At 39.5% G+C, this 20,794-nt stretch overlaps 2 protein-coding genes across 2 annotated transcripts; both read left to right on the top strand.

Moving 5' to 3' along the window:
• The first annotated feature begins 3,427 nt into the window (after positions 1-3,427).
• LOC129412590 (E3 ubiquitin-protein ligase TRIM21-like) lies at positions 3,428-13,463 on the top strand. Its single transcript, XM_055166598.1, is given in 3 exon segments — positions 3,428-3,646; positions 6,195-7,096; positions 7,098-13,463. Coding segments are annotated over 3 exon segments (1,866 nt in total). The 5' UTR covers positions 3,428-3,450; the 3' UTR covers positions 7,866-13,463.
• Positions 13,464-17,075: 3,612 nt separating this feature from the next.
• On the top strand, positions 17,076-20,208 carry LOC129412589 (E3 ubiquitin-protein ligase TRIM39-like). The gene is made up of 2 exons (XM_055166594.1): positions 17,076-17,187; positions 18,103-20,208. Exons 1-2 carry the CDS (start codon positions 17,175-17,177, stop codon positions 19,806-19,808), a joined length of 1,719 nt encoding a protein of 572 aa, XP_055022569.1. The 5' UTR covers positions 17,076-17,174; the 3' UTR covers positions 19,809-20,208.
• The last annotated feature ends 586 nt before the right edge of the window (positions 20,209-20,794 follow it).

The following is a 20,794-nucleotide window of genomic DNA, read 5'->3' as shown; positions in this document are numbered from 1 at the left end:
TGAGTCTGGATTTACCGTCAGTCTTTGTTCCTCCTCTCACCTCTGGTCATGAGCTCTGGGTAAAGACTGAAAGGACGAGATCACAGATACAAACGACACAGATGAGTTTCCTCCGCAGGGCGTCCGGGCGTCTCCCTTAGAGACAGAGGTCGGAGCTCGGAGTAGAGCCGCTGCTCCTCCACGTGGAGAGGAGCGTCTGAGGGGAGGACGTCTGTTCTGACGTCTCCTGGACGTGTCCCTCAGGAGGTGTTCATGTCCCACCGGGAGGAGGAGACCCAGGACACACTGGAGGGACCATGTCTCTGGACTGGACTGGGAACACCTCAGGTCCCACTGGAGGAGCTGGAGGAAGTGTCTGGGGTGAAGGAAGTCTGGGAGTCTCTGTTTAGACTGATGCCCCCGAGACCTCGGATAAGAGGAAGAAAATGGATGGAATAGCAAATAGAGCATTAGCATTAGTATTAGTATTAGCATTAGTATTAGCATTAGCCAACAATTTTTCCGTCTGTCACGACTTTTAGTGAACAGTATAGCATTAGTATTAGTATTAGTATTAGCGTTAGTATTAGCGTTAGCATTAGTATTAGTATTAGCATTAGCATTAGTATTAGTATTAGCGTTAGTATTACTATTAGTATTAGCATTAGTATTAGCGTTAGTAGTATTAGTATTAGTATTAGTATTAGTATTAGCGTTAGTATTAGCGTTAGCATTAGTATTAGTATTAGCATTAGCATTAGTATTAGTATTAGCGTTAGTATTAGTATTAGTATTAGCATTAGTATTAGCGTTAGTATTAGTATTAGTATTAGTATTAGCGTTAGTATTAGCGTTAGCATTAGTATTAGTATTAGCATTAGCATTAGTATTAGTATTAGCGTTAGTATTACTATTAGTATTAGCATTAGTATTAGCGTTAGTATTAGTATTAGTATTAGTATTAGTATTAGCGTTAGTAGTATTAGTATTAGCGTTAGCATTAGTATTAGTATTAGTATTAGCGTTAGTATTAGCGTTAGCATTAGTATTAGTATTAGCATTAGTATTAGCATTAGTATTAGTATTAGCATTAGTTAGTATTAGTATTAGTATTAGTATTAGTATTAGCGTTAGTTTTAGTATTAGTATTAGTATTAGTAATTAGCGTTAGCATTAGTATTAGTATTAGTATTAGTATTAGTATTAGCGTTAGCATTAGTATTAGTATTAGTATTAGCGTTAGCATTAGTATTAGTATTAGTATTAGTATTTAGCATTAGTATTAGTATTAGTATTAGTATTAGCATTAGTTAGTATTAGTATTAGTATTAGTATTAGTATTAGCATTAGTATTAGCATTAGTATTAGTATTAGTATTAGCATTAGTATTAGTATTAGTATTAGTATTAGCATTAGTATTAGTATTAGCATTAGTATTAGCATTAGCATTAGTATTAGTATTAGTATTAGTATTAGTATTAGTATTAGTATTAGTATTAGTATTAGCATTAGTATTAGTATTAGTATTAGTATTAGCATTAGTATTAGTTAGTATTAGTATTAGTATTAGTATTAGTATTAGTATTAGCATTAGTATTAGTATTAGTATTAGCGTTAGCATTAGTATAGTAGTATTAGTATTAGTATTTAGCATAGTATTAGATTAGCATTAGTATTAGTATTAGTATTAGTATTAGTATTAGTATTAGTATTAGCATATTAGTATTAGTATTAGTATTAGTATTAGCATTAGCATTAGTATTAGTATTAGCATTAAGTATTAGTTTAGTATTTAGTATTAGCATTAGTATTAGTATTAGCATTAGTATTAGCATAGTTAGTATTATTAGTATTAGTATTAGTATTAGCATTAGTATTAGTATTAGCATTAGTATTAGTATTAGTATTAGTATTAGCATTAGTATTAGTAGTATTAGCATTAGTATTAGTATTAGCATTAGTATTAGTATTAGCATTAGTATTAGCATTAGTATTAGTATTAGCATTAGTATTAGCATTAGTATTAGTATTAGCATTAGTATTAGTATTAGCATTAGTATTAGTATTAGTATTAGCGTTAGTTTAGTATTAGTATTTAGCTTAGTATTAGTATTATATGAGTATTAGTATTAGTATTAGTATTAGTATTAGTATTAGCATTAGCATTAGTATGTATTAGTTATTAGTATTAGTATTAGCGTTAGCATTAGTATTAGTATTAGTATTAGCATTAGTATTAGTATTAGTATTAGTATTAGCGTTAGCATTAGTATTAGTATTAGCGTTAGCATTAGTATTAGTATTAGCATTAGCATTAGTATTAGTATTAGTATTAGCGTTAGCATTAGTATTAGTATTAGTATTAGTAGCGTTAGCATTAGTATTATATTAGTATTAGTATTAGCATTAGTATAGTAGCATTAGTATATATAGTATTAGCATTAGTATTAGCGTTATTAGTATTAGTATTAGTATTAGTATTAGCGTTAGTATTAGTATTAGCAGCATTAGTTAGTATTAGCATTTAGTATTAGCATTAGTATTAGCGTTAGCATAGTTAGTATTAGGTATTAGTATTAGTATTATAGCATTATTAGTATAGTTAGTATTAGTATTAGCCATATAGCGTTATATTAGTAAATTAGTATTAGCGTTAGCATTAGTATTAGTATTAGTATTAGCGTTAGTATTAGTATTAGTATTAGCGTTAGCATTAGTATTAGTATTAGTATTAGCGTTAGCGATAGCATTAGTATTAGTATTAGCGTTAGCATTAGTATTAGTATTAGCGTTAGCATTAGTATTAGTATTAGCGTTAGCATTAGTATTAGTATTAGTATTAGCGTTAGCATTAGTATTAGTATTAGTATTAGTATACCCACATTACATATACACTACACACACACAACACACTCTACACACTCTACACACACACACACACTACACACACACACACACACACACACACACACACACTACACACTCTACACACACACACACTACACACACACACACACACACACACACACACACTACACACACACACACACTACACACACACACACACACTACACACTACACACACACACATACACACACACACACACACACACACACACACTACACACACACACACACACTAACACACACACATACACACCACACTACACACACACACACACACTACTACACACACACACACTACACACACACACACACACTACACACACACACACACACACACACACACACACACACACACACTACACACACACACACACACACACACACACACACACTACACACACTACACACACACACACACACACACACACACTACACACACACACACTACACACACTCACTGGCTTTGGTCCTTTTGGAATAAAAAATGACATTTAAAGGGCTGAAATGACAAAAATGCTCCAAACAGTTGATACCAAAATGTGGAGCATCAGTGTGACTCGTCACATGAGCAGTGTGAGGAAGAGCGCAGTGAGCAGACCAACCTGTCAGCGACCAAAACCAACTGTGAACACACCACGTTACAGGAGGAGGGCAGGACACAGCAGCTCCTCCCTCTGCTCAAACACACTGAACCAGGAAACACTCTGCATTTGCTCAAAGGAACCTCAGCGGAGTCAAACCCTCAACACACAAACTACAGGTCAGTCTTACTTNTATGTGACACTGAGACTCTTTTAATGATGCATTTGGGACATGTGAAAGGTTTTAGTTGGAGTTTTGATGATGAACCTAAGTTATAAGTGTGTATGTAAATGTTACAAAGAGTTCAAAATAAAACTGAAACTATACAAAGGGGCTTGGATTGGTCAAATGTAAAAACAAAAAACAAAACCCCCAAAAAACTGTACCATGTTCAGTTGAAGCGTACACATTTGTCTTTAATATTATCAATAAAAACACTTTTGAAATTCACAAATGTTTTATTTTTTCTCAGTTGTATGTTTTTTTTAGGACGATTAAAACGGTTAAAATGTTTCTCCCCAGTGTCTCAAGTAAGACTCCTGTGAATTTTAGGAGAAACAAACAAGACTCACAGCAGACAAATCTAGAACTATAATGAGACCACAATGAGAGTCTCAACGTTTGTCTCTGAGCTGAAAATAAGAGCAGCACATTTTTCCTCTGGGTTCTGTTGCTGCCCAATACTGACGTTTACCAGGCTGCAAGAAAACAGCACAAAATGACCTGCTCTGCTTCTGTCGGATCGGAAAATATCAGAATTTGTTTTTGCCAAACACAAAATGTGGTCCTTTTATGATAAGGACACAGCAGCTCCTCCCTCTGCTGCTCCAAGGAAAACACACTGAACCACCAAACACTCTGCATTTGCTCAAGGGCACCTCAGCAGATTCAAACCCTCAACACACAAACTACAGGTCAGTGTTACTTTACTACTACTACTACTACTACTACTACTACTACTACTACTACTACTAACTACTACTACTAACTACTACTACTACTACTACTAATACTACTACTACTACTACTACAACTACTACTACTACTACTACTACACTACTACACTACTACTACTACTACTACTACTACTACTACTACTACTACTACTACTACTACAACTACTACTACTACTACTACTACTACTACTACTACTACTACTACTACTACTACTACTACTACTACTACTACTACTACTACTACTACTACTACTACTACTACTACTATACTACTACTACTAACTAACTAACTAACAACTACTACTGACTACTACTACTACTACTACTACTACTACTACTACTACTACTACTACTACTACTACTGCTACTACTACTACTACTACTACTACTGCTAACTACTACAACTACTACTACTACTACTACTACTACTACTACTACTACTACTACTACTACTACTACTACTACTACTACTACTACTACTACTACTACTACTACTACTACACACTACTACTACTACTACTACTACTACTACTACACTACTACTACTACTACTACTACTACTACTACTACTACTACTACTACTACTACTACTACTACTACTACTACTACTACTACTACTACTACTACTACTACTACTACTACTACTAACAACAACTACTACTACTACTACTACTACTACTACTACTACTACTACTACTACAACTACTACTACTACTACTACTACTACTACTACTACTACTACTACTAACTACTACTACTACTACTACTACTACTACTACTACTACTACTACTACTACTACTACTACTACTACTACTACTACTACTACTACTACTACTACAACTACTACTACTACTACTACTACTACTACTACTACTAACTCCAACAACTTACTACTACTACTACTACTACTACTACTACTACTACTACTACTACAACTACTACTACTAACTACTACTACTACTACTACTACTACTAAAACTACAACTACTACTACTACAACATTGGTTCAGTTGAACATTAGTTTTGCTCAAACAGACGAGAGTAAAACCACCACTTTACTTTCACTTTCCAACACTTCTGTGACTGATAAGACGATGTTTTAGACTCAGATTAATGCATTTTTATTATTATTATTATTATTATTATTATTATTATTATTATTATTATTGAGTTCTTGTTAATGACAGAATGGGTTCACGTTTAACTTCATTTAAAATCTGCAGTGGTTTAAGTGAGTGACTGTAAACTCCACACACTTTGGATTATTTCATGTTTTGTTCTTCACGTTACATTCACTTCAGTCAAAGCACGTTTCCTTTTACTTGTGTTTATTGCAGTGAAAAACAAGCCTTGTTTCTTTGAGCTCGCATCTCCACAGACCTGACTCTTATCACCCAGATACCACCTGATCACAAGAGTCACAACTTCAACAAGTGACTCTGAACAAATCAAATGTGACCTTTTCTCAACACTTGTGCTTAGAAAAGTGACGGCGATGTCATCTTCAGGACACTGTGGTGTTTTTGAGCTCAAATGACGTTCTGTTGTTTTTATTGTCGTCATGGTGACGTTGAGTCTCAGCCTTTTCCTTAAACCGTGTTCGATATCAGTCACAAACAGTCTATGGTCACAACACAAACTTATTCTTCTAGTCCAGTCTTCCTCACCACATCCTCCTGAAGCCTTCCAAAATAAAAGCTCTTCACCTCTTTCCTGTCACAATAAGAGTCTTCACTTTAGTCTGAGTCACTATTGTTGCTCTGTTTCAGACATGTCCTCCACCAGAGACCAGAGCTCTGAGGAGATGTTCCTGTGCTCCATCTGTCTGGAGGTGTTCTCTGAGCCAGTGTCCACTCCATGTGGACACAACTTCTGCCGACGCTGCATCTCTCAGGCCTGGGACACTGATGGACCCTGCACATGTCCTCTGTGTAAAGAGATGTTCCACAGAAGACCACAGCTCAAGGTCAACACGCTCCTGAAGGAGGTGGCCTCAACGTCTAACCTGGAGAAGAAGAAGAGCAGCTCTATGGAGAACATGCCCGACTTTACAGAGGTGCAGTGTGACGTGTGCTCTGAGCCCAAGCTGAAGGCCCTCAAGACCTGCCTGGTGTGTCTGTGCTCCTTCTGTGAGAGCCACCTCCAGCCTCATCTCACAGTCTCTGGGCTGAAAAGACACCAGCTGATGGAGCCTGTGGAAAACCTGGAAGACAGGATGTGTCCCACACACCAGCGCCCCCTGGAGCTCTTCTGTGACACTGATGAGAAGATCCTGTGCATGATGTGCTCCATTCTAGATCACAAGAACCATGAGCTGTTGTCTCTGGAGGAGGCGTGTGAGCGCAGGAGGTCCTCTCTGCTGCAGACTCAGGCTCAGAGCCAGTACATGGTGGAGCAGAGGAGGCAGAAGATCCTGGAGATCCAGAGGCTCCTGGAGCTGAGTGAGACAGAGGCCGTCAGAGAGAGGTCTGCGGGGCTGCAGGTCTTCACTGCTCTCATGCAGTCTGTTCAGAGGAGTATGGACCTCTTCTTAGAGGAGCTCCAGGAGAAGCAGAGCCGGAGCCACAGACGAGCCCAGGATCTGCTGCAGCGGCTGAAGCAGGAGATCTGTGATCTGGAGCAGAGCAGCGCTGAGGCCCAACGTCTCTCACGCTCTGAAGACCCCCTCCACTTTCCTACAGCGCTGCCCTGCACTCACGCCCCCTGCTGGGCTTAAGGAGTGGAGCAGCGTGAACTTTGAGCCGGAGACGTGTGAGGGCAGTGTGTCCCGGGCTCTGTCTGAGCTGAAGAACAGTCTCCCTCAGGAGTTTAACAAACACTTTAAAGAACTGGCCTCAGAGTCTAAGAAAGCTGAGCTGAGGAGAGCGCAGCAGAGTGCGGTGGAGGTGACTCTGGACCCAGACACCAATCATCCTGCTCTCGCTCTGTCTGAAGATCTCAAACAGGTTCATTGTACTGATGTGAAGAAGAAACTCCCAGATTCTCCTCTAAGGTTTGATTTTGGTGTTTGTGTTTTAGGAAAACAGAGTTTTTCTTCAGGCAGGTTTTACTTTGAGGTTAGGGTCAAAGGAAAAACAGAGTGGGATTTAGGAGTGGCCCAAGAATCCATCAACAGGAAGGGAATGATCACTTTAAATCCTAAACGTGGACTGTGGTGCATTGGCTTAAGAAACAAAGATGAGTACAAAGCCTGGACTGTCCCTTCTGTCCGTCTGTTTCCTCAGAGAGCTCCTCAGAAGGTCGGGGTGTTTGTGGACTATGGGGAGGGTCTGGTTTCCTTTTATGACACAGATTCTGCAGATCTCCTCTTCTCCTTCACTCGCTGCTGCTTCAGGGAGAAACTGTTTCCATTTTTCAGTCCCGGTAACAATTTTGGAGGTTCAAACTCTGCTCCTCTGGTCGTCACTGCAGTGGAGACTTTGAGTCGTGACAAAGTATAAAAGTAAAAGTAGTGAATTTAAAGATGGGGATGTGACTTCTATCGTGGAAAAACATTGTATATCTGTTGAAGATAAATACTGAATCCATTTGCGAAGCCCGATGAGTTTTTGGAATATAGACCAAGGTTTATTCTTGTTACAGCAGATATGGTCAGGGCCTAGACCTGCCCTGACTACAGCCCAACAGCCTCTCCCCACCAGCAGTATGTCCCAACCACATCTTGCCCCATCTTCCTAGTCTCTCCCCAGTATCTGCCCCAGAGCATTTGAGCTCTGAGTATTTATACAGAAATACAAGTTACATACATATCAAAGCAGAGGGACTTTGGTTTCAGAAGCTGGTGCTAAATGAACATACAGTTGAGGACAACAAAAGGGCTTCCTGAAGGAGACAATTGTGTCTGATGAACCTTTACACATGTTCGTGACTGGTCTGGGTTTCAGGTAGAAATCACATTCATTTACACAAAGACAGATTGAAAGAAATCTTTCCACAATCTAAATTTCTATCACACATTGTCCCTTTTGATTATTCATTAATCATACTTCATCATCGTCATAAACAGAAAATGCAGAGAAATATTGTGGATTTAAAACAGTCCATGGAGTTGAAGTGAGTTCCATTAGTTTGTTGGATTCAAAAAATGAAGGCAAATTCAACAGTTCACTTTTAAGAAGGATTGTTTTGTTCAGTTTGTCCATATTCAATATGATTTGTAGTCACAAGTTGAATGTCGCCTGTCCTCTGTCCCTTTGTCCTCCCTTGGCCACTCTCTGAGCCACAGCTCGTCTCTGGAGTCATCCTTTGACCCATGTGTCCATCTTCAGGGTTGTGGTTGAGCATGCGAGGAACAGGTCGCGTTTTGAAAAGTTTGAATGGCTGAACTTTTGTGAAGTTTTTCTCCAGTGACAGTTGTAAAGCAGAAGAATGGTTAAATGATGCAGGTCTGGTACTGTCCAGGAGAAGATGCTTTTGGTTGGACAAGGTGGAACGCTATTTCCTGGCTTCAGACCATTCATGGTGGTTGTCTTTGTCTTGAAGGGCATTGTCAGATTACAGGTCTTGTAGTTGAAAAATGGAAAACAGTCTCTAAGTGATCTAAACTAATTTTCTAATATTCCCCCTTTGACACATTTATGTGTCAATTTTTGTTCTAAGCAGGCATCTGTGTTGGCTTTGTTGTCTTCTACTGTAAGAAACTATGTTTGGTTAAATTGCACTTCTGAAAGAAACATTTTCTTAAAACTGTTAGTGGTTAGTTGTTAGTGTTGTTAGTCATAGGACATTTGAAGAAAAGAAGAGAAAATTATGCAGCATCCATATCTCCTGTAACAAAATTGTAATTATTAAAGAAATTTGCAGGCGCATAGTGGTCAAGGATGGTCAAGTCAGTCAAATCAAGGTTTTTTTTTTTTTTTTTTTTTGTGATCACAACCGGCTTTGATAAGGTCTTCATGTTGTATTGTATTGAATAATGCTGTATGAATGAATGCTGAATGAATAATGCTGAATAATGCTATGTAAAGCGTCTTTGGGGACAGAAAATGTCCGTGAAAGCGCTATATAAATAAAGACTTACTTACTTGTCTTTAAGAGAGCTCACCAAAATATAGTGAATTTCTGGAACCAATTACAACTAAGGAGTTTTTTGGTACCAGCTGAACTTTTTTAGGACATTATAAAAAATCAATAAGCAAAACAAAACAAATATCAGTAAAAAGAAAATATAAGAAAAACAGGTAACTCTAAAAACAAACATTTTTAGTTAATTTCATCCTATCATTTTTCTTGCTGACACTGTTGATAACAGGCTTAAATGTTAAACACAGATTTTCTGAGAATGCACAATTTAAAACATACATTTTGGCTGATCAGGTCCCAAGAACACGGAAACATACAGTGACTTTTTTTTATTATTATTATTATTATTTTTTTTTTTTACATGTTGCAACAGTTCAAAACATATGCAAATTTGCATTTGTCTTTGAACATTTTCCATTTACAATACATAATATCTTCATTCTTAACTGCTGCCTTGAATCTACTCTCCCTCACGAGAAAGTCTCAGCCCGTCTTTACACTCATCTACACAGGGAATTGCACCCTGTTGCCTTTTTCCAGTCAGTAACCCTAGATAGGAGTTTCACCTAGTGACTGTTCACTAAAGACTGTTCACTTGCTAGTTACTTCTAGAGGGGAATTTCACCCAGTGACTGTTTGGTAGTTCGCTGTAGTGACTGTGCTTACTTCTGCTCTGGAGAATACATTAAAGTCGTCCAAATTCTAGATAATATGTAAAGCAAGATGTAGCAAAACTAAACCCATGTTCATCAAAATATAGGGACAAGTAAATCAAAAAGGAAAACAAAAAACAAAACAAAGAAAAAAAACATCAGTAGCCTTTAGATTACTTCCAAATGAAAGTCATTAATGTCCCAGGAAGTTGGAGCTGGATCATGTGTGGGGGCTGTGACTGGATCACAGTCAGCACAGCAGGGGGTAGTGGCATCGCAGGTTAGGGAAAAGGGTGGTGGCATTTTGTAGTTCCATAGTGACTTTCAGGTCACGCGTTGACTTGGAGAAGATGGTGTAAATGCAAAGGGCTCATGGCGTAAAGAGCACTCTCGTCTCCAGTGTCCAAGTTGACAACAGATAAAGCATGGTTCTTTGGAAAATCTTCTCTTGTTCTTTCAATTGGCTCTTCTCCTCTCTTTGTTCTGCTTACATGTTGGCTGAAGAGTCTTTAGTTGGCTATGAAATTGTGAATGCAGGTGGTGATTTTCACTTTCATGTCTTTGGTTCTTATTGTACATAGTCACAGCTGCCATATGCAGTTCTTTCTGCATTCTCTCTTGCTTCATTACTTTCTTTCTCAGTAGCTGTTCATATGCATGTGTGGCATGTCTTTTCAGTTCAGTTAGGTGAGCAGCATTTCAGCCAATGCAAGTTTTCTTCACAGCTGAAGAAATGTCTGTTTTTAGTCCACTGATGAAGTAGTTAAACAGGTATGTTTCCCAAATATCACAAGTCACGCCTAAGTGATCAGGTCTTGTAAATCCACTGTGGGTGTTATACACTTCAGTTAAACATGTGAGAAACTCTTCAGGGTCCTCAGTGTCTCTTTGTTTGCAGGATTGGATTTTGTCAGTATCGATGGAGGCAGGAAAGGCCTTTGTGATAGCTATGCAGATGTTGTTCACAGCTTCTCTATACAAAGCATTAGAGTCATGTTTCCAATCCACATGATTGTATCGCAGTTCAGTGTTATGAAGTTGATCAGCTAATTTATGCCATTCTGTAAGTTTCATTTTCATGATCAACACTCTCCTCAGTTCACTCATAGTGGGCTTGAAGTCTTGACAAAATGTGTTTAGTTCTTTAGCAAAAGTCTGACCTGATGTTGTGGGATTGGACAGATGTTGAGATGCTGCAGATATTTCAGAAGTTCATGGACGTAAAACTAACGTTGGATTTTGTGGACCAGAGATTTCAGCCATTGGCATAGTGAGCGTTGCTTGTTCAACATGGTGGTGTAGTCTCTGAGCAGTGGATGAAGAGTCCTGTTGTGATGGGGGTGGTGGAGCTTTGAGTTGTGAGAAGTTATTTGATGAAGGATCAGAAAGCAACTGTTGAGACAAAAAGTTCTGTGAGTGGGGCTGTTTCAATTCACACATTTCAGTTGCATCTTCAAAGAGCAGAGTTTGCTTGTGCATAGATTTTCTTATTTTTGCTCTCAGCTTTATCTTTCCACATTTTGACACAGTCCTTGTAATTTTCAATGTTTTCTAATTTTTTTTATTAGAAATTTTACTTTTTCTCTCATTTCAACTTCAGTCTCACATAACTTGTTTTCCAATGTCAGAACATTCTTTAAAGTGAATGCACCAAATTCTGAAGACTTCTTATCTCCATGTTTTCTTCTTAAAAAATTAACAATGGAACCTTCTGGTGGCGCGTACTCCCTTGAAGTTTTGCTCCCCATTTAGTTTTAGCACTTGCAATTTCCAATAGCTTAGCTCTATTCCTGTAGAATTTTTAATTCATCTCACAAAAGCTAAAATTCTCATATTTCAATTACTTGATTGACCCTTTTTCAATATTTTTGGCTCCAAAATCTACCACCCAACCTGCAACAAAGACCATCCCTTGCTCTTAAATTTCTCACCTTTGGGACATTCTAGACCACTCATTCCTCAAGCCACTGAAACTACAGTTTGGCATGTTTAGAGAAGTCCATTTAACTCCAACAGGAGGCACACTGTCCTTTGAACATTTCCAAGTTTGTAGTGTTTGTAGATGAAGGATTCCATTAAATTATCTTAAATGAAATGAAGTCTATATTGCAAAAGCTCATCAAGCAAATCTTGCTCGAATCCAGCGGTGATGATCCAGGACAGAAGCCAATTTCCATCCATGTCCTTCTTTGCTCCATGCATGAGGAAACAAAACAAAAGCAGACAAAACTCCATTTGCGCTGTGTTCTGGACGGTCACTTGTGGATGGCACTTCTTGACACCGATTTGTTGTGGCAAAAATTACATATCTGTTAAAGATAAATAATGAATGCATTTGCAAAGCCCGATGAGTTTTTGGAATATAGACCAAGGTTTATTCTTGTTACAGCAGATATGGTCAGGGCCTAGACCTGCCCTGACTACAGCCCAACAGCCTCTCCCCACCAGCAGTATGTCCCAACCACATCTTGCCCCATCTTCCTAGTCTCTCCCCAGTATCTGCCCCAGAGCATTTGAGCTCTGAGTATTTATATAGAAATACAAGTTAGATACATATCAAAGCAGAGGGACTTTGGTTTCAGAGGCTGGTGCTAAATGAACATACAGTTGAGAACAACAAAAGGCTTCCTGAAGGAGGAGACAGTTGTGTCTGATGAACCTTTACACATGTTCATTACTGGTCTGGGTTTAAGGTAGAAATCACATTCATTTACACAAAGACAGATTGAAAGAAATCTTTATACAATCTAAATTTTTATCAGAACTTCTCTGGACTATTAACTGTAACACAACAGATTTAGATCAACATGTTCCTTTTGTTGTTTTGTCCTCCCTCCTTTTGCTCCTCGTGCTAAGTCACTCCCCCTTCAGAGCAACATCACAACATCAGGTTTGTCTGGTTTCTGTGAACAGTTTTGTGTCATGTTTTTGTACATTTATGTCCTGATGATTTTGCATAATATTTCCTCTTTAAGTATAATTTTGAGGTACTTTATGTGAGTACTTTTTACTCTGTAATTTGAACTGGACTGAAAAGAATCTGAGTTATTGTAAAGAAAATAAGAATTGACATTGTACTGGTAAAGCTCGTCTGAATCTCTACATTGAAAAACCTTGGCATTGCTTGTGGAGTCCCCCAGGGGTCTGTTTTGGGACCAAAACTGTTCAATATTTACATAAATGATATATTTACTGTATCTCAGTCACTAAAACTTATTCTCTTTGCAGACGACACCAACATATTTTATAGTAGTCACAATTATAACGAACTCATAAGTAAAAGTCTAAACGAGGAACTGAACAAAGTAAAAAAAAAGTGGATGGATGTGAATAAATTGTCATTAAACGTGAATTAGACCAAGACGATGACGTTTGACAATCACAACATGAACACAGAGTTACACATTATGATTGAAGGTGTCCAAATGTAAGATGTAAATGAAAATAAATTCCTGGGAGTTATAATTGACAGTAAATGATCATGGAAAGACACATTAGACACATAAAAATCAAAAATGTCCAAAAGTCTCGCTACAGTAAACAAAGTGAAATATGAGCTTGATCAAAATGCCCTTTGTACATTCGACTGTTTGTTTGTTCTTATTTCACAGAAGTGTTGAAGTGTGGGGGACACTTACCAATCTACACTTCATCCGCTCATTATATCACAGAAACGAGCTTTGTGAATTATCCACAAAGTTGGATTTTTAGAACACACCTATAAGAGACTTTTACACCACATACAGACACACACAAACTTTTACGGGTAATTCAAACATTTCCATACCCTCTAAAATGATAAGTTCTCTCATTTTGAATACATTTTGTAGATGACTTGGTAGTAAATTGTTGCTCTGAATAAAATGACCAGTGTCTAATATTTTACAAGGTCAGGAATCTTTAGGAGCTTGGATTGAAGAAAAAGATTATGGGTGTGTTCTAAAAAAAAACAACTTCACGGATGATTCCCAAAGCTCGTTTCTGTAACATACACGTCTCAAACAAGGCCAAAATATCCCTAAATTCAAGTAGTTCTTTAAACATGTGGTGTGGTGACAGTTTGTAGAGAGTGGCTCATAATATTAGAACTCTACTTCCTTCTGTAGAGCTGCTTTATGCTCGTTGTTTCCGCACCATTGCTCGTACGCTGATGTTTTACCACCGAGACATAACAGTGACTCATTATCCGCACTTGTAAATAGTTCTTGTAAATAGTTTAATGCAAAATGTGTGAAAAAAGCAAAAGAAAGTTCATTGTGTTGGATTAGACGAGTGGGGCTGGGATTACATCCATTTTCTTCTTCCCACTTCTTTTTGGGCTCATTTTTTGTTGTTGTTATTTCTGTTATGATTGATGATGATTCGCTGTTCCACTGTAAAATAAATAAATAAATACATTTCTTGTCAAAAATAAAATAGTGAAGTCCAGTGTGTGTTTTTGTTTCTGGGGCTGATTTCATCTTTGACTCTCTCACATTCCTGTATTAGAATATGTTTCTACAGTCGTGTTTCAAATGTACAAATGTGTCACGAGGATTTTTCTCGCACATTTGCTTTTTCTGTTTTTGTACCAAAATTACAACCTTTTTCTCTCTTCAAGCAGGTGACGCCTCCAAGCCAAGTTATGGGTCAGATCTGCAGAGAGGCGAGCCCACTCACAATAACAATGTCTGTTTTTACAATGTAGTTTTAACAATTCAAACACGTCTAAGTGAATAAATGTAAGACACGTTTAATGCCACACCACGGGACATGCAAAGGAATAATATCTCCATGGAGACAAGGAAAAGAGTAAAATAAATTATCTTTAAATAAACTCTGATTGGTCGGTGGTTCTGTCGTTACAAAATAAAGGTGTTGTCATTTCTTTATTTTTAGTCTAATCACATTCATCACAATCACAGTTATTGTGTAATTTAGACACACAGGTCTTTGTTTACATTATGGTCGCTCGGTAACACACATGGAATGACCTCTGTGCACTCGGACTTTAGCATTTTTATAATATTTATGATATTTAGACCTGGTTTAGATCTGGTTAGTATTTACATGCTGGAGGTCCCAACAATACACTGATATGAAATTATACGTGTGCGTGTGTGTGTATATGTGTGTGTGTGTATGTATGTATGTGTGTGTAGGGGTGTGTATGTATGTGTGTGGTTGTGTGTGTGTGTATGTGTGTGTGTGTAGGGCTGTGTATGTATGTGTGTGTGTATGTGTGTGTATCTATGTGTGTGTGTGTATGCGTCTATGTGTATGTATGTGTGTGTGTTTGTGTGTATCTGTGTGTATGTGTGCATGCATGTGTATGTATGTGTGTCTGTGTGTATGTGTGTGTGTGTATGTGTGTGCTTAGTTAGTGTGTGTTTCAAGAACACACAAAAAAAACAGACAGTACATTATATTTATTATAAACTAGAGTTATTATAGTGAGGGCCCCAGAGTTCACCCAGGTCCTCAAAACTACAAACTCTGCCAATGGTCCCACACACACACACACACACACACACACACACACACACACACACACACACACACACACACACACACACACACACACTACACACTCTACACACACACTACACGCTCTACACACACTACACACACACTACACACACACTACACACACTTCACACACACACACTACACACACACTACACACACTACACACACACACACACACACTACACACACACTACACAACACTACACACACACACACACACACACACTACACACACACACACACACACACACACACTACACACACACACACTACACACACACTACACACACACACACACACTACACACACACACACTACACACACTACACACACACTACACACACACACACACACACACTACACACACACACACACACTACACACACACTACACACACACTACACACACTACACACACTACACACACACACACACTACACACACACACACACACTACACACACTACACACACACACACACACTACACACACTACACACACACACACACTACACACACTACACACACACACACACACACACACTACACACACTACACACACACTACACACACATTACACACACACACACTACACACACTACACACACACAACACACACACTATACACCCACTACACACAGTATGCACACAATACACACACAACACACACACACACACACACTACACACACTACACACACTACACACACACTACACACACTACACTACACACACACTACACACACTACCCAAAATGTGACACAGTCTCTATCTTCCTCGGACTCACTGTCTCTTAAAGATAAACTGAGACATTTGTGAAGACCCAGGTCGACTCTTTATCTCACCAACCAGACTTTTGAAACTTTGAACGTTTCTGTCCAACAATATGTGACACTGAGACTCTTTAATGATGCATTTGGGACATGTGAAAGGTTTTAGTTGGAGTTTTGATGATGAACCTAAGTTATAAGTGTGTATGTAAATGTTACAAAGAGTTCAAAATAAAACTGAAACTATACAAAGGGGCTTGGATTGGTCAAATGTAAAAACAAAAAAACAACAACAACAAAAAAAAAAACCTGTCTTAATATTATCAATAAAAACACTTTTGAAATTCACAAATGTTTTATTTTTTTGTTAGTTGTATGTTTTTTTTAGGACGATTAAAACGGTTAAAACGTTTCTCCCCAGTGTCTCAAGTAAGACTCCTGTGAATTTTAGGAGAAACAAACAAGACTCACAGCAGACAAATCTAGAACTATAATGAGACCACAATGAGAGTCTCAACGTTTGTCTCTGAGCTGAAAATAAGAGCAGCACATTTTTCCTCTGGGTTCTGTTGCTGCCCAATACTGACGTTTACCAGGCTGCAAGAAAACAGCACAAAATGACCTGCTCTGCTTCTGTCGGATCAGAAAATATCAGAATTTGTTTTTGCCAAACACAAAATTTGGTCCTTTTATGATAAGGACACAGCAGCTCCTCCCTCTGCTGCTCCAAGGAAAACACACTGAACCACCAAACACTCTGTGTGTTGAGGGTTTGAATCCGCTGAGGTGCCCTTGAGCAAATGCAAACTACAGGTCAGTGTTACTTACTACTACTACTACTACTACTACTACTACTACTACTACTACTACTACTACTACTACTACTACTACTACTACTACTACTACTACTACTACTACACTACTACAACTACTACTACTACTACTACTAACATTGGTTCAGTTGAACATTAGTTTTGCTCAAACAGACGAGAGTAAAACCACAACTTTACTTTCACTTTCCAACACTTCTGTGACTGATAAGACGATGTTTTAGACTCACATGAATGTATTATTATTATTATTATTATTATTATTATTATTATTATTATTATTATTATTATTGAGTTCTTGTTAATGACAGGATGGGTTCACGTTTAACTTCATTTAAAATCTGCAGTGGTTTAAGTGAGTGACTGTAAACTCCACACACACTTTGGATTATTTCATGTTTTGTTCTTCACGTTACATTCACTTCAGTCAAAGCACGTTTCCTTTTGCTTGTGTTTATTGCAGTGAAAAACAAGCCTTGTTTCTTTGAGCTCGCATCTCCACAGACCTGACTCTTATCACCCAGATACCACCTGATCACAAGAGTCACAACTTCAACAACAAGTGACTCTGAACAAATCAAATGTGACCTTTTCTCAACACTTGTGCTTAGAAAAGTGACGGCGATGTCATCTTCAGGACACTGTGGTGTTTTTGAGCTCAAATGACGTTCTGTTGTTTTTATTGTCGTCATGGTGACGTTGAGTCTCAGCCTTTTCCTTAAACCGTGTTCGATATCAGTCACAAACAGTCTATGGTCACAACACAAACTTATTCTTCTAGTCCAGTCTTCCTCACCACATCCTCCTGAAGCCTTCCAAAATAAAAGCTCTTCACCTCTTTCCTGTCACAATAAGAGTCTTGACTTTAGTCTGAGTCACTATTGTTGCTCTGTTTCAGACATGTCCTCCACCAGAGACCAGAGCTCTGAGGAGATGTTCCTGTGCTCCATCTGTCTGGAGGTGTTCTCTGAGCCAGTGTCCACTCCATGTGGACACAACTTCTGCCGACGCTGCATCTCTCAGGCCTGGGACACTGATGGACCCTGCACATGTCCTGTGTGTAAAGAGATGTTCCACAGAAGACCACAGCTCAAGGTCAACACGCTCCTGAAGGAGGTGGCCTCAACGTCTAAGCTGGAGAAGAAGAAGAGCAGATCTATGGGTGACATGCCCGACTTTAAAGAGGTGCAGTGTGACGTGTGCTCTGAGCCCAAGCTGAAGGCCCTCAAGTCCTGCCTGGTGTGTCTGTCCTCCTTCTGTGAGAGCCACCTCCAGCCTCATCTCACAGTCTCTGGGCTGAAAAGACACCAGCTGATGGAGCCTGTGGAAAACCTGGAAGACAGGATGTGTCCCACACACCAGCGCCCCCTGGAGCTCTTCTGTGACACTGATGAGAAGATCGTGTGCATGATGTGCTCCGTTCTAGATCACAAGAACCATGAGCTGTTGTCTCTGGAGGAGGCGTGTGAGCGCAGGAGGTCCTCTCTGCTGCAGACTCAGGCTCAGAGCCAGCACATGGTGGAGCAGAGGAGGCAGAAGATCCTGGAGATCCAGAGGCTCCTGGAGCTGAGTGAGACAGAGGCCGTCAGAGAGAGGTCTGCGGGGCTGCAGGTCTTCACTGCTCTCATGCAGTCTGTTCAGAGGAGTATGGACCTCTTCTTAGAGGAGCTCCAGGAGAAGCAGAGCCGGAGCCACAGACGAGCCCAGGATCTGCTGCAGCGGCTGAAGCAGGAGATCTGTGATCTGGAGCAGAGCAGCGCTGAGGCCCAACGTCTCTCACGCTCTGAAGACCCCCTCCACTTTCTACAGCGCTGCCCTGCACTCACGCCCCCTGCTGGGCTTAAGGAGTGGAGCAGCGTGAACTTTGAGCCGGAGACGTGTGAGGGCAGTGTGTCCCGGGCTCTGTCTGAGCTGAAGAACAGTCTCCCTCAGGAGTTTAACAAACACTTTAAAGAACTGGCCTCAGAGTCTAAGAAAGCTGAGCTGAGGAGAGCGCAGCAGAGTGCGGTGGAGGTGACTCTGGACCCAGACACGGCTCATCCTGCTCTCGCTCTGTCTGAAGATCTCAAACAGGTTCATCACACTGATGTGTGGAAGAATCTCCCAGATTCTCCTCTGAGGTTTGATCGTGCTGTTTGTGTTTTAGGAAAACAGAGTTTTTCTTCAGGCAGGTTTTACTTTGAGGTTCAGGTCAAAGGGAAAACAGAGTGGGATTTAGGAGTGGCCCAAGAATCCATCAACAGGAAGGAATCGGGCAAAATAAGTCCTAAACGTGGACTGTGGTGCATCATCTTAAGAAACAAAGATGAGTACAAAGCTTGTGCTGGCCCTTCTGTCCGTCTGTTTCCTCAGAGAGCTCCTCAGAAGGTCGGGGTGTTTGTGGACTATGGGGAGGGTCTGGTTTCCTTTTATGACACAGATTCTGCAGATCTCCTCTTCTCCTTCACTCGCTGCTGCTTCAGGGAGAAACTGTTTCCACTTTTCAGTCCTGGTTTAAATTCAGGAGGTTCAAACTCTGCTCCTCTGGTCGTCACTGCAGTGGAGACTTTGAGTCGTGACAAAGTACAAAAAGTAAAAGTAGTGAACTTAAAGACGGGGATGTGACTTCTCTGGACTATTAACTGTAACACAACAGATTTAGATCAAACATGTTCCTTTTGTTGTTTTGTCCTCCCTCCTTTTGCTCCTCGTGCTAAGTCACTCCCCCTTCAGAGCCACATCACAACATCAGGTTTGTCCGGTTTCTGTGAACAGTTTTGTGTCATGTTTTTGTACATTTATGTCCTGATGATTTTGCATAATACTTCCTCTTTAAGTCTAATTTTGAGGTACTTTATGTGAGTACATTTTACTCTGGTACTTTTTACTCTGTATTTTGAACTGGACTGAAAAGAATCTGAGTTATTGTCAAGAAAATAAGAATTGACATTGTACTGGTAAAACTCGTCTGTAATAAAAGTAAATTCAAATGCACCAAATGAAATAAATAAAACATAAAACAGTAGTGAAGTCCAGCGTGTGTTTTTGTTTTTCAATATAAAAACAAAAATAACAAAATTAAAAATCAACAGTTTTCTTCATTATTTGTCTCCAAAACCAAAATGAAAAAACAGATAATGATTCATTTTTTCAGTTTTTGATTTTGTGTTTAAATGAAAAATGAAAAAAAAACAAAAAAAAACAGATAACGACTGTTTCCTGTTTACATGACTTCAGTGACTGTGATGTCGGACTGAACCAGGAAGGATCCAGGTCCAGGACCAGACCGGGACCAGACCGGAACTGAGACCGGCACCACAGAGCGGGACTGAGAGTGAGACCAAACCAGGACTCGGACCAGACCGGGACCAGACTGAGACTGAGACCAGACCAGGACTGGACCGAGACCAGACCAGGACCAAATCAGGACCAGACCAGGACCAGACCGAGACCAGACCAGGACCAGACCTGGACTGAAACCAGACCAGGACTTGGACCAGACTGGGACCAGAACAAGACCAGACCAGGACCAGACCAGGACTGAGACCGAGACCAGACCTGGACTGAGACTGGGACCAGAGTGGGACTGAGACCGAGACCAGACCAGGACC

This window comes from Boleophthalmus pectinirostris, unplaced genomic scaffold (assembly GCF_026225935.1).
Source record: "Boleophthalmus pectinirostris isolate CB_2022bp ecotype Guang Dong unplaced genomic scaffold, ASM2622593v1 HiC_scaffold_9, whole genome shotgun sequence".
In the NCBI taxonomy this organism is placed as follows: Eukaryota; Metazoa; Chordata; class Actinopteri; order Gobiiformes; family Gobiidae; genus Boleophthalmus; species Boleophthalmus pectinirostris.
The sequence above is the reverse complement of the archived record's forward strand: the minus strand, read 5'-3'. Positions and strand labels throughout refer to the sequence as shown.